The 14511-nt window shown below is 41.6% G+C and overlaps 1 protein-coding gene across 6 annotated transcripts in view; it reads left to right on the top strand.

Annotated features, from left to right (window-relative positions):
- The window catches only part of LOC132263270 (insulin-like growth factor 2 mRNA-binding protein 1), a 38172-nt gene that overhangs the window by 13578 nt on the left and 10083 nt on the right, over positions 1 to 14511 (top strand). The window contains exon 2 of one of the 6 annotated variants that reach the window (XM_059762947.1): positions 1433 to 2373. The exons of 1 other annotated variant lie outside the window; for it this stretch is intronic. In XM_059762947.1, coding sequence (XP_059618930.1) covers positions 2273 to 2373 — 101 coding nt within the window. In that variant the 5' untranslated portion in view covers positions 1433 to 2272. Of the gene's footprint in view, positions 1 to 777; positions 2374 to 10117; positions 11502 to 14511 lie in introns of those variants that run through there. 4 more of the 6 variants (XM_059762980.1, XM_059762971.1, XM_059762963.1 and 1 more) reach the window with 4 other exon arrangements.

Raw genomic sequence — 14511 nt, 5'->3', positions numbered from 1 at the left:
GATTTGGTGGAAAATTCTGCACGCATTTGGCGATCGCGCACGATGTGTGTGTCGTCGAATAGATTCTCCCGCGCGCGATAAGTGTGCGGCTGAGGAAAAATGTCGAATTGGCGTGGAATATGAAATGGCGATTTGAGAAAGAGACAGACGTCCGTCAAAAAGAGCAACATAGTTGAGTGTGAGCTGCGAGCGCGGTTCCCATTTTTCCATCTCTCACTGCCACAGGCACGAGCATATTATGGATGTAAAAGGTCTATTATCATGCTTTTCTATCCCACACAATACAGCCAAGCTAATTAGAAATGATTCTGAGTGAGAGCCCAAATGATGTGTGCGCGCCCAAGAGAGGTTGCATGGTGAGATAGTATATTCGCTCTAGCTCAGCGCGCTGCGATATATCGTGGAGAAGGCGAGGAATTGTACATAGAAAAAGAAAGAGAGATATCCACCAAATGTTCTATGTGGCATGAGCCATAGAGGAGAGATGTGTGTCTGTGGGTTTGAGGAAATAGAAGGTACATTAGAAAAATACATGCACGAGAGAGAAGAGGAGGAAAGAAGTGTGTACGCGAGTGAGAAGTGGTATGGGAGATATTTGTATATTTCGAACTGAACTTAATGATGGTTGAATGTGAGAAAGAGCAGAAAATACCATTAAGCCAGACTTCTCTAACGCAGCATTGTGTTGCGCCTCGGGTATATGGACGTGCTTTCGGGAGCATTGGTATAGAAGAAGACATAGTTGAGGGTTCAACTAAAGTAGTATTAGCGTTTGTGTTTTAGTCGATGTGTAAATCCCGAACGGACAACTCCGCGTTTGCCTATCCGCGGCGATATTTTAGTTTTATCTTTATTTTAGACAAAAATTTCAATTCAAATTCACAGTTTTTTGAAGACGACGAAAAAAATCACCGCATTCAGGATCCAAAGTCAAAATTTACGAGACGAAAAAATTCGGTTACCATTTGTGCATAAATTTCTTCCGGTTTTTCTCTCTCTTTTGTCTCCCCACGTCTAGTGCGAAATTATTACTTTTTGGGCGCAGAAAAAAAGGAATAGGAGAAAGAGAATTTCGTCGATAACGCAACAAAGAAAATAGAATTTACGAAACGAAAATTTTTGTCGCGGGTACACACCGAATTTACTACACCCAAAAGTAATATTTGCAGTGTGTCCTAACATCGCAATATCACTCACTACTCTTGATACAATCGCCTGCAACTACCTGTAGTTCTAGCCAGGGCACACTCGGCACTCCTCGTCCAACTTGTGCGCTGGAGTTTTGGTGTGAATCAGAGGGAAAACTGTGTGACTTGTGACGCGAGAAAACTCATTGTGCCTTGTTGCGCGGAAGGAGATTCACGAGGAGAAGTGACAGAAGGGAAGTTTGTGGAGAGAAATCTCAATCATATTTCTTTGCCCACCACTCAAGGATCCACGTTTCGACTCGCGCTTGAGGCAGTGACGAAGGTGGTGAAAAGTCTGTAGAGAGAAAAGAAATCTCCTTGCACGCAGAGACGGGAGAAGAAAAAACTCCAAGCCCAAATGTATACGTAGTGACAACTTCATTGTTGAATTCGTAATTAGTTGGTCGTCGTCATTTTTATACACGTGGAATTGAGATCACCGCACACAGCGATTTTGGCTCTTTCTCTGGAGATCATCACACGAGCGCCGCAGATATTTCTTCCATGAGACTCCAATGCGTTACTATAAACTTCTGACCCAGACCAAAAATTTACAATAAAAATACAGTGACAGTGAAGAATACTAAAAAGAAAAGAATAAAAATTGTGGAATATTTGACAGCAGTTTGAGGAGAAAGGAATAAAAATTAAAGTTAAGCATTTAGTGAGAAAAGGACAAGTTATTATGTTTCTGAGAAAGTTACAAAATCAGTATTCTCTACCGCTAGTAATCGTAGTTAATGAGTCACTTAAGTTTTGAGACCAAAAAAAATCACTTTCGGTCTACCAAATTGCTGATTTGACTTTTCAACATATAAAAAATCTAAAAGTGAAATTTAAGGCACTGATAAATTACTTTTAAGGATATTTTACGTGAATACAATTCTAAAAAAAAAACAACAACAAAATTAAGAGAGGAACACAAAAAATCATCACAGATCTCCAGCATCATCTTAAAAAAGAAAAAGAAAAACGTTTCGAACTCCCTTAAAATTGAAGTGACGGAAAAAGTTTGTACGACGAGTACAAATTGAGGAAAATTTTATAATAATAACCAAACGAGCTAATATTTGGAAAAAAGCAAAATGTCAGATTTGGATCAATTTGCCGACTTGGAGCTCTCAAAGGAGGACCACGAACAGATCTTTGAGCCCCCAACGGATCGCCAACAAGAACAATACAACAGGTGATATTAACTTACTCAATTGCTGTTAAATTTCACTGTCTTGTATCTCTGCTATCGAATTTCTCTACTTGTTATTATTTTCCCCACACACTTAATATTATATAGATTGTAGAATTGTTTTTGCACCACAAATTTCGGGTGGAAAAGTTACTTTGCAAAAATTCCATCTTCTTAACCTTCATCGATGGAATTGGGAAAACAAAGAGACGTTGATTTCTGGGTACAGAGTTGGACAGAGTCATAGAGTAGAGATGAAATTCCCAGTTGGCATCGACTCCCCTTGTTCTGTGTTGTGTTGATTAGGTGAGTGGAGGAAGAAGAATGAGCCTAATATAGTTGTGGGAATGGACGAATATATAAGGAGGAAAAAAAGTCTCTTTTATTCTATTTATTTTTGTTTTTCATCTGGGATTGTTGGATAGAATAAGATGATGATGATGGAAAAAAGAGGAACGACCAATACCATGGAGATGAGAGATGCTTCGCCAGTACAACACAACATAAAGCTCGGTGTTTTACGAACATAAAATGCCGCTATACGTTGTCAAAATATTTCTTAGAAATTCGATTCATGAGAATATATCCCCCGAGTGAATTTTTCGTCTTTTTTCGGTCATACCGGAGAGGCACACTACCAACATATCTGGAATCTATGTATTTTTATTGAAATACAACGGCACCGTAGCACGGAAATTTCAGCATATACATAGATGGGCTTTCTATGCGAAATGTGTTTGAGCGATGGGAATTGTATGGGATTACATATAGGTCTTCTCTTGGGTGTTAGATGAGCGACATAGAGGCACAACCTATTGGAGGATGTTTGGCCTCTCGCTCGCTCTCTCTCCCCCTCCCTCTCTCTCTCTCGCTCTGGCCAGATCGGGACAAAGGGGAAGAGAGCGAGGACGTGACACGAGTGTGTTTTTCACGGAAAAAAAATGATATTTTTCAACTTATCCCGCGCAGCATGAGGGAGATTTTTCGCAAAAGAAAGAACATTGTACCAAGAATCACATACTGGACATCTAATGGCGTTCTATTTGGCCACAGCAGCTCAACACCACGACAATTGTTCACACATTTTCCCAAGCATGAGCTCTCGCTCTGTCTCATCCAGCCGCGGCTCCCCATAAAAGTTCCATTATCTCATGGGTATAGTTGTGGCTCGCATTCACCTGAACATCTAATTCACGGTATTTATTCACAAAAGGAGACACACTCATGGTCAACTTTAACCCCATCGTCGTGTGTGACAAGTGAGAAAAATGACTCTCCTCGCGACCGAGAGCATCTCATCTCTTCCCTAAGCTAATCTCGCCTCCTTTGTGTTCTCCTCCTCAAGACGTAGAAGCCTCGCTTTTCCGTCAAAAACCATGGGAAATTGCCTTCCCTCCTCATCCGCGAACCCACCAACATGTCAACGGGATTGTTCCAATGATTCACGAGCGCACGCACACACGCACGGGCCCATATGAGGAAAAACTATTTTGGCAACAAAGAATCGATGAAATTTGTGTACTTTTCCGCATATAAATAGCAAATTATTGGGTGTAGTGTATGCGATGGACTCTTTTTTTTACCCCCGAAAAATTCAATTGGTGAAATGCGCCAACGCGCGCTGGTGTGCGCGATACAAGTGTTCGCGAAAGAAGAAGAAATAAAAAAGAGCACACCAATATAAGCTATAGTTCCGGTTAATAGATGTTTTAATTTTTTCCGATGGAGTTCAAGGTGAAAATTCGTTGCGAAAACACAACACGCTCCTTCGCGGAATGTTACCCAAGTTATGCCTCCTAATGACCTGACCATCGGGAGGACGCGACAATAAATCAGGCATTGACACTCTCTGGATAACTCTCCGCGGAGTTATTTGGTGCTGGCGCGCGATGGGCGCGCAGAAGTCATAGGCGATATTTTCGCGGTTTCTCGGTGAGGTGGCTTTTGTGCATTGATATCTGTGAATTTTCGAGGCGCCGCCATGGGTGTATTGGAGAACTGTGGGATCGTATTAAGCGGCAATAAAAACATCTATTTTGATGTACTGAAAGAGTGTGACTAAATATGCAAATTGATGGCCAAGGTCGGTTCATTTTTATGTAGTAAAAATGTGCCATATTTCATCACATTTCAATATTATACTATACACACCGACCTATCCAATTATGTCCCAATCGTTGTGACTGCAACTGCAAGATGGGCCATCGAGAGCGTGGTGCGTTTTTCTGGCAATGCGCGTGCATCCTCAATAAATTTATTAGTCCACTCTTGTGTGTCCTTCCTGGAAATTCATGTGCATTTGCAATTTGCCGCCAAAAAACATCTCTCAAGCAAGCTCGCACGTTGGATTGACCATTTTTTGGTCTCTTTTTTCTCTCCTCTGCCGCTCTTGCCGCGCCGATGGACTGTGAGGAATGAGAAGTTGAAGAATATGTGTGCTTGGGAGTGCTTGGAAAGAGCGGCAAGCGCACCTCTCCCTGTCCCACCTTCGTGCGGGGGCTGCTCGGGTGTCTCTCTGTCCTCCTCCGGCTCTTGGAATGCGTTTGCAGGCGTTGGCAAGGCCTAAGAGCGAAATATACCAATTTGGCATTTTCCTTATTATCTGCAAATTAGTGTGCAGACACACGAGTAACTCGATAATAGGGATTGTTGAATACTTTACGCACAACCTCAGGCTGAGAATTTGCTCGCAAGAGAGCATGTATGCCGGTGAGGGGTGTATGTCAATTGCAATTTGTCGCCAATTATGCATTACTGTGTGACAATGCGTGGAATTTAAATGGTGAATGATGATTAAAATGGGGGTTTTGAGGTGTCTCTCGCACACTCGACCGCATGGGAGCATATTCAGGTAGCAATCAGTCACTCCATCTATGATGGGAAAAAAGGCCTCTTGCCGCGCAGAGGCATTTTAGAAGTGTGTGCTTAGGCATGTGCTTAGGTGAGTGCGTTCCGCTCGGTTCGTGTCCACGATACTGTACATAGTTCGCGAGAGAGAGAGAGAGAGAGAGAGGGAGAGTGAGAGGCTGCTTGATCTTTGGCTCTGGGGATGATTCAATTTCGCACACAAATTGTACGGCTTTCCCATTGAGTGAAATTTCACAAGTTAATTCAATGAGGCACATGAATCAGTCCTACAACCAGATCTCATGGCATTATAGGGCCTGATGTGGCGTTCGCAACAAACAAATGACTCATAATTAATTCGAGAGAGAGAGAGAGAGAACTGTTTGTGTGTAGCGCAATGATATCTGGCTGCAGAGTCATCATGAGGCGATCTTTCAATGGGAGCTCATTATTCAGAGATGGGGATTATCAGTATTGTTTCCTGTGATATTTCTTCACTACACCTTCCCTCTTCCGGAGCATCTTCTCTCAGTCCATTTATCGGGTCTTTCTGCACTTCCCCACGTTCTCATTCTTGAATGCCCATATAGAATGCACCTCCTTTCGGCGCGCGAGGAAACAGCTTATAAATGGGCCTTTTTAAATTGGTTTTTAGAACTTCATAGACGTTTTATGTTCGACTTACATACTTTATTTAGTCGCATTGCTACCATATGGCTTCCTTCCTTCTTGCCCAAAATTCTATATGCACCACCGAAGCCTGGCCTCTGTGTGTATGTGGCATGAAACTATGTATTTGTTACATAAAATGCCTTCAGGATGAGAACACAAGCACATGGTTTGAGCATTTCGGCAATTGCCAAAATGCTATCCCTCCTTCTGCATGCGCGCCAAAAGTCCCGAATTATTCCATCGCGAGTATGATTGATATTTTCTTCGAATTTGTGTGTTGATTTCATCGATTTTAGTGCGATGATTCACTCCTGCCTAATCGCGGCGACCTACAAAAATCTTGTAGTAATTCATCCGGGGAGGCAGAGAATGAAACCTGCAAAGGACTATGTGTTCGAGAGAGTGCCACAACTTACATGCAATTGAAGCGAGAAATATGCGTGAATAGATCTTGTTATGAGGTCTCTTATGGCACGTTGATTGTATGAAGAATGCTGCATGAGTGCGTGTGTAAAGATTTGTAAAGAATTGCCCAAATGTCAATCAAGATTTATGTTGGCTTTTGTATGACACTACACATGTGTGCAGAGTGAATTATAAGGGATATATGTACATCTCGGTGGCCGAGGGAGAGAGCCAGAGATTTTTGGGCGAGGAACCAGAGCGAGAGAGGCGCCCATATATAGGAACCGTCAAAAACTTCGCACATCTTTAGGCTCTCTTCAGCCCGTGTGAGTCGATGGACGAGCGAGGGATAGTCGAGAATGGCATTCTAGAGAGTCCAGAGAAGTTTGCACATATCATTAGAATTGCTATACTGCTGGAATCGTCATTTCCGCTTTGAAAGCGATCAATTCTGAATGTCAAGAGTTTCTGCTTCTTTTCCTCTTATTCCACATCTGAACTTTCGCGGGCACATTAGAGGCAATTGTACCTCAGACTCCCAATTGACCTTTCTCTAGCCATCTCTAGACTTTTGACACAGCCTGATACTTAAGAATCCCATTTTATCACTCCTCTGCGTCACAATTCTAGAAGAACTTTGACCCCAAAACAGTCTAAAATGAATTCCAAAAGCGTTAAGAATTTAAAACAATTATAAAACTGAACAAATTCTCAATTAAATCAGGAATGAAACGAATGGAGCGATTTTCACTGAATCAAGAAATGTTAAAAATGTGTTATATTAGTTGAAAAGAATCTTGCTACTCTGAGTAACACATATTTTAGCTCTAAAATGGCGATTGTGTTAAAAAAAATTCACCATTTTCAATGTTTGCTTTTCGTCTTCATTCGCTTTTAACTTCTTAACACTGTTTTAGCAAGAATGACAAAAGGGTGTTTTTGAAATTGTAAAATTTTACACGTTTCAAATTTAATATTTCTCAGTTTTAGTGGGAATCGCTCCATAAATTTCGTCTCTCCATCAATTGTGGAATCCTTACAGAATTCCAGCCCAAACTTACTGAAGCTGTGATTTTATATCGCAGCATTATATTTGGCCAATCTTTTTATTAAGATGTTATTTCTTACTGCCTCGCACGTTATAAAAGATCATCGCCTGTTGGAATTCCGCGAAGAGAACCATAAATGAAGTTTAAATTTCTGTAATTCCCATCAATTGATTTCGGGTTGTCAAAAAAGCATTGGGAAAAATCTACATTTCTCATTCAGAATTGCAATTAATGCTAATCTCAATATCTGTTGACTGATTACACGGTTCATAGCAATAGCAAATTGACTCGCATATGAGATTTCCCGCATGTTGTTCGTGGGGAATTTGCAATTTTTGGCAATTTTATGGTTCTATGCGAGTCGCCACATCGCTGGAGAGTCGGAGGTATAAGAAAAAAATGAAGACTTGGTGTGTGGTTCATGGTTGGGAAAAGAACAAAAAGAAGATGGTGTAGTGTTAAAATTTTTGGCGTATATGTGGAAAAGAAAGAGAGGGATCCGTGAAAATGACGGCACAGAATGAGAGGATAGACGAACGGTGAATTTGAATTTTTTATTGGATGGAAAAAGTGCATTGCCCCTGAAATATATTTTGGACTTCTGGCCACACATTTCGGATGGGAGAGACTTTTGTCAGTTCTTTGCGCGTTTTGGGTGGACTCACGGTTGGTTGGTCATGCAGAGAACTCTTGCTGGCGAGTGAGCAAGTCAAACGATCTAATTTTTGCCGTATTATTACCACACTAACTTAGCAGCCCAGTAAGAAACTCATCAACGAATTGTGGAACGCCATTGAGGAGAGTCTCTCTGCTCCAGAGAGAGAGGCGCATTTTGTCCTGGACTTCACTTCCTCATATATTGGGTTGAATTTTCGGGTGACGAAGATTAGGAAGGGATTTCCAAATGGTCACAATTCACTTCCCTGTTAGGGACTATTCTCGGATTTCTTGTTTTTCGCCATGGCACTTTTTTTTGTCATCCACCGCTGAACATGACAATGTGCACACTCGAAAATGTCTTCCGCATCCTCAACGTGCCCGAATATGCGTTCAGCTGAGAAGTACGTCCAAAATCTACCACACTTTGGCCACCGCACTCTTCCCATCTCTCTCCCTCTCTCACTCTCTCTCTCTCTCTTGCTCTCATGCGCGCTGGAAATTTGTACCTTTGCCCGCAAACACGGTTTTCATGGAATGAGAAAAAGGATCACAATGAAAATTAGGTCTGTGTGAAGGTATGGCGAGCAATGAGTTTCGGGCGAAGGAGCTCCCTTTTGGGTAGAATAAAAAAATGGTGAGCGTATATATTTCGAATCCTGTCAATCCCTGGCTTGTTTTATAGCCATTTCGTACTTGCCACATTCACTTCAATCTTGTACATGACATTGCCCATAGTTTGGGATGATGTTGCTCAAAGCCCTGCAAATACGGGTGTTGCATACAGAGCAGTGGTGTAGGGCAAGGAGGAAAAACATTCAAGGTATTCATGAATTTAATTATCTCTCATTGATACATTGTATTCACAGAACCCTTTCTTCTCTTCTCCTTTTTTTTCGGCAATATCCACTGCGCCATGTTATGTTGGTACATTTGCCTGTACAAATCTCGCAGAGAGATTGAAGAATGGCTCCGTAATAAGGTGAAGTTTGGCTCTAGAATGACACCCAAAAAAGAAGAAAAAGAGTTGTCGGGGAAAAAAAATTGAGAGAAGAAGGGGATCCCAAGGATGTATTTCTGTAGGTGGGCATTCAGGAAGTGTTGCGGCGCCCCTCTGGCCAGGAACTTCTCAGGGTGACACACACACACTGGGATGGGTGAGAAAAAGAGGATGCACAACGGGCAAGGGCATATAAATCTTCTATTGGGAAAATTGCAAAACCAGCTTTGCCGAAAAAAAGAACCACCTTAGGTCCTCTATCACATGAGAGAGGATTTCCCCTCATGCAAAATAACCCAAACCCCATACATATGCAAGTCTTAAGCGCCGAGGAGATGCGTTTTTGGCAGTTTTTTCACCGCCCGGGTGCATTTCATCTTGGGCGCCGAATACTGTTGATGAAGAGTGGCGAGCAGGAAATTTCTATTCAATCATCACACACGGATATTTCATAGGTCGGAAGAGGTGAAGACTCTCTGTTTCCATAGTGTTCTCCTCTGGCGACTCCGTATAGTGTAGAATTCTTGCCCATATACACACTCGCGGCATGGGAATGAGTGGCAGAAATTCCTCATGGGTGGAATTTCTTGCCGTGTATAGAGGAGCTTCAGTTGGAGATCGTCGTCTCCTCTTGTGCAGCCCAAGCGATCAGCGAATGCACTCCAAATTGCGCGAACGATAGCGCTTCGGCATGTGTGCTGGTTGTGTGTGGAGCAGCAGCACAATTCTGGAGAGGGAGAATGTGCATATATTCTTTCGCGAAGACTCCATGCAATTCCACCACTCGCCATCGGTGTGTGTTTGGGTCGCGATCGTCTCGCTTTTGGGGAGCACGACATCCCGAGGGTCAGTGTGGATCTAACGAACACTCCGTGCTCAATACCTTTACGTTTTTGGCGCACAATTTGCAGCTCTTCGCCAACTTCCTCCGCTGCAAATACACTCCAAATACCCCGATCTGCGCTTCCATGCAATGCACAATCATAAAGTGCGACTGTGTGGTGGCGAAATGTGACGTTGAATGTGTGCATCGGATGCATTTTGGCGTGTAGAAGTGAAAATTGGCGGTGTGTGTGTAAAGTTTTTGGGTAGTCAAGGCTGCAAAATACAGATTATGGTTTAGTTTGGTTTGTACAGTTCGCGATTTTATTTCGCGCCGTTTTACTCCACAATTCTCTCTCTCTCCGTTCCCGGTGATTGTAATTTTGCCCCGCTGCAATTTCTCAATTTCACCAATTTCCACTGTCGTGGACTTTTCGTCGTTGGTTGTTTTTTCCTTATTATTATTATTATTACGTTTGCGACAGGAAGTTTTCTCCCTCCGGCATAATATATATAAAAAAAGACGCAAGAATAGATCGGAAGCGAAAAAGACAAGAGACAGAAGAAAGAAGTTTAGCACTAAAATGACAATTTTATTAGTGTTTTCACCCATTTCCACTTGCAATGTCGTTTTATGATTTGTGAATTTGAGATCCTTGGAGTGCCGAAAGTTGCATGAAATTGCACAAGAGTTGCGAAGGAGTTATGAGTGGTGACTATCGATTACGTTGTGAATAAGTGAAGTTGAATAGAGATTTTCTGGCTCTCAATCCTCCCCTTTCTCCAAATCTTTGGTGTGTTCCGCGGAAGACGATTTTTTGACTGGATTCGCAGGGCGAGAGAAAAAAAAATTGGACAAACAAAAAGAGGTTTTACACACAGGAAATTTCACAAACTTCTTGCTGCTGCTCTTGAGGCCAATCTTGAAAGCCCCGCAAAACACCCATCTTGGATTACATCAACAACAACAGAAAAAAAGAGATAAAGTGAAGAGAGGCAAAAATGACGAAGAATCGGTAATGTTTCACATATTTTAACTTATGCTGTGTATGCCCAGAAAAAAAGAAGAAGAGTATTGAGTTTGTGAAGAAGATGCTTGCTGGCAAAATTGCCATTTCACTGGCGCGCGGAGATGCTTTACAATGTTGCTCTGCCTTGTAGTAAATTCAGCCGATTAAACTTATACGCCACTATATTCACACATAAACCATTTGTTATCAATTTAATTAGACTTCCGGAATATAATTTCATTCATAAAAATTCTTCAGCGCTCACTATCTATGTTGGTGGCTGTGATGGCCGTTGAGTGTGTGCAGTTTAACGTGGATGTGATAATTAAATAGTAAGAGAGAGAGAAAAGGGAGTGATCGCAAAGTATAGGCTTTATGATCGCGATCGTGCACTATGTAGCACGTCGACAAATGGTGATGTTATGCAAATTGGGAATAGTTTGTTTTCCACATACACCGAAGATTTCACTGGCCGCGCGAGAGGCGATGAATGTAAGAATGGAGTAAAGTAAATTTTGTGATCACGTCTCTCCGGCTAAAGCTCAAATTGGCTATGTAGATACCTCCGCTTGCTTCGCTGGCTTCTCCGCACCATCATCAGTATGTAGATCAAAGGAAGGAAACCTGAAGAAGGAACTCGCACACAGTTGGAAATGAGACGATGCCAGAGTAATATTTGCCGCCGGCCAAACGCGCGGTGATCATGTTTGAGCAATCCCTTAGCCGCATTCCAGCTTCATTAACAATTTTTGCGAGATATAATGTGTATTAGTTCAGCGGCCCAATCGTATAGGGAATTGGAAGTGTGGAAAAAGTGTAGCCAGTCGATGATGTAGTGAAATTTTCCTCCTTCAGCCCGTCAGTCTTGTGTGAATTCCCGGCGAGCGGTGTGGCGGCGTTGGCAGGAAGAGGGGGAGTTAGAATGCTGAAAAACGACGTGGCTTCTCATCTCCAACTCGCCGTTCTTTTTCTCCTCCTCACGGATCTACTGTGTAGTCATCTCACTATATTGCCGAGTATGAGTGTAGCACACAAATAGTCTCGGCATTTGGAGGAACAGTCAGCCAAGAGATCAATGATCGGAGTAGCGCATTCCTCATGCTGTTTAGGTTTTATTTTGTCTTCAATGAATATTCAAAATCAAGTTGAGCTGTGTGTATTCAATCAGCGGATCAATTTTATATGATGCCGCGTCGTGTGTAAGAAAAGCAGGACTATTAAATCACAATGTCGCCCCATCCTTAATGAATGGAGGAGAGACTCTTCTGCGCGCTAATGAAGTGATCCTCTGATCGTCGCCAAAGATCATTCACAATTTGCCCGCGCGATCGCGCGCTATTCGCGCACAATCGATGGAGAGATGCAAAAAAGGCCAGCAATCAGGTCGTATTTGCAGATAAGAGTGAACACTTATCCACGTCCGTCGCCCTGGTGATTGCATTTGTGCCACTTGAGAAGCGTCTTCACGTAAAATTTTCATTCACAACGTTCGTCTTCTCAGCGCGACTGACAAATCAACAAGATTTTACTGCCGACAAGAAATTCTTCATTCCGCGTACATCAAACATAAAATTTATGTTTTTCGCATCTTATATATACTTGCATATGTGGCTCCGTTCATTGGTTACACAATTTTTTTTTGTTGTTGTTGGTTGTTTTTGTTGTATTATCTATATTTGTTCATTTTACTCGTACACTTCCACCACTGTGTCTTGGCGAATTCTCAATTATCTACGCAGTCAATTTTCGCGGCGTCTGGGGCTCTTGTGAATGATGAAGACGATCCTCAATTCTTTCAGTGCCTTTTAACTGCATTTTGCACTTCCACCAATGTGAGAGGAGTGAAACTGAATGGCGAGCGGCGATGAGCAATATACTAATATGTGGTGGTCAATTGCTGAGAATATTGTTTCTCAGAATATTCTTGTGCACATTTCTCTCGCTGAAAAATGGTTACTTTCAGTGTCAGAGTTGCGGCTAATACATACATAAGTATGTATATAATAAGAACATTTCTTCCCCAATATTTATGAGCCACACTTTGTATAACTTTGTCTTCTGCATTTTTCGCCTTTTCTTCTCTCTTTCCGCGCCTTTTTCCCGGCCACTCGATTGAACTTCTCATGTCTCCTCTCTCTCAACTATATCGGAATTGAATATTACGATGTGTGTTTGTCTCGTACAGTCGCAACACACTTCATTCATTTGATCTTATTCTGCCCTGCAGCTGAGAAGCTGTTGAGCATTGTGACGAAGGAAGAAAAAAGGCTGTACACAATTATATTTTATCAAGAATCAACCGCACTATATACACAAATATCAAATATATTTAAAAAAGCAACAGTATCACGTACGACGATGACTGCTAAAACTACTGAGCGGTGATTGAACTTATAAATGCTAACGACACACATCGACCATGGAGGAAAAAAAGAGATAGAGAGATGTTGGTTATTAAATATCTTTTGGAAACCTTTGAGCGCGAGAATACGTCTGAAATGAGAAGAAAATAAAAAGTTGGACACAAGAGCGGCAAAAGAAGAATTCCACTAATTTGTCCAATTCGAGAAGTGTTGAAGTGAAGGAGCATGAAAGACTGAGATCTCATCTACTACGAGAGTTATTAACTATGGCGAGAGGGAGAGAGAGAGGCATGAAAGTATTCCATTCATTTCTTATTAAAATATTCCACTGGCAAAATAGGTACTTGATTTCATCCAGGGAATTAACCATCTTAAATTCCATCCGTAACGCACTCGCACATATGAATAAATTAATTAAAGAGCATTGTAGAGACGCTCGGCGCGGCATTAGACGAAATATTTATTGCAGGAGCGAAAGAGGAAAGGTGTATTGGAGGAAGTTTTTGCACATTCGACTCTAATTTCCAGCTGGCTTTATTGGCAGAGAGGAAACTTAAGAGACTTGAACTGCTCGCGGATGGAATGGAATAGAAAACACCTGTTGTACACGTCCATCGATTTAAAATTCGGCGGATCCGCCATAAAATCTCAATGGTTGGAAGGAAGGAAAGAAGGGAAAAAGAAGTCGACATAGAGGGCAAATGAGACGAAAATCCACTTTTTGGAATCATAAAATAAATTTTAATTCCCGCATTAAGAACACATTTGACTCACAGCAGCGCAAGTGTGCAAATTATATTTAATAAAATAAACGCACTTGAAGGAGTTATTAGGCGCGAATGCAGGAAAGTAAAACGTAATTTATTATATATTTCATTTCCTATTTTGATAAGGAGGGATTATCTTAATGGTGGAACTTTGGTGTACTCAAAACGCAATAACTGGTTAGTTATGCGGAAACTAGTAATGCTGATGAAACTACTTCACTGGTTCTTTAAGTGGATTCTCTAATCCTGGCTGAATACATTTGATAACTCATTCACTTTTCATACTGTCTTCAGGAAAAGTCCTATTCAAATTCCAGTGGGGAAATATATATTTATACAAATAAGGAAGAGCTAAACAGTTAATGTATCAATTACTTCTGTGTTGCATTTACTGCATGCAAAAGCATAACGACACAAGCGTTTGCAATACACAATATTTCTCATACAATATTGAACAATACACGTATGGAAATTTTTCCGCAGAACTGTGACAATTTCCGTGGAAAGAGTATAATTTTATTGCAAGTGTGCACAGAGTTTTGCCACCTC

Source organism: Phlebotomus argentipes, unplaced genomic scaffold (assembly GCF_947086385.1).
Source record: "Phlebotomus argentipes unplaced genomic scaffold, Phlebotomus argentipes genome assembly contig_2, whole genome shotgun sequence".
Classification (NCBI taxonomy): Eukaryota; Metazoa; Arthropoda; class Insecta; order Diptera; family Psychodidae; genus Phlebotomus; species Phlebotomus argentipes.
This window is presented reverse-complemented; position numbering and strand designations above follow the sequence as displayed.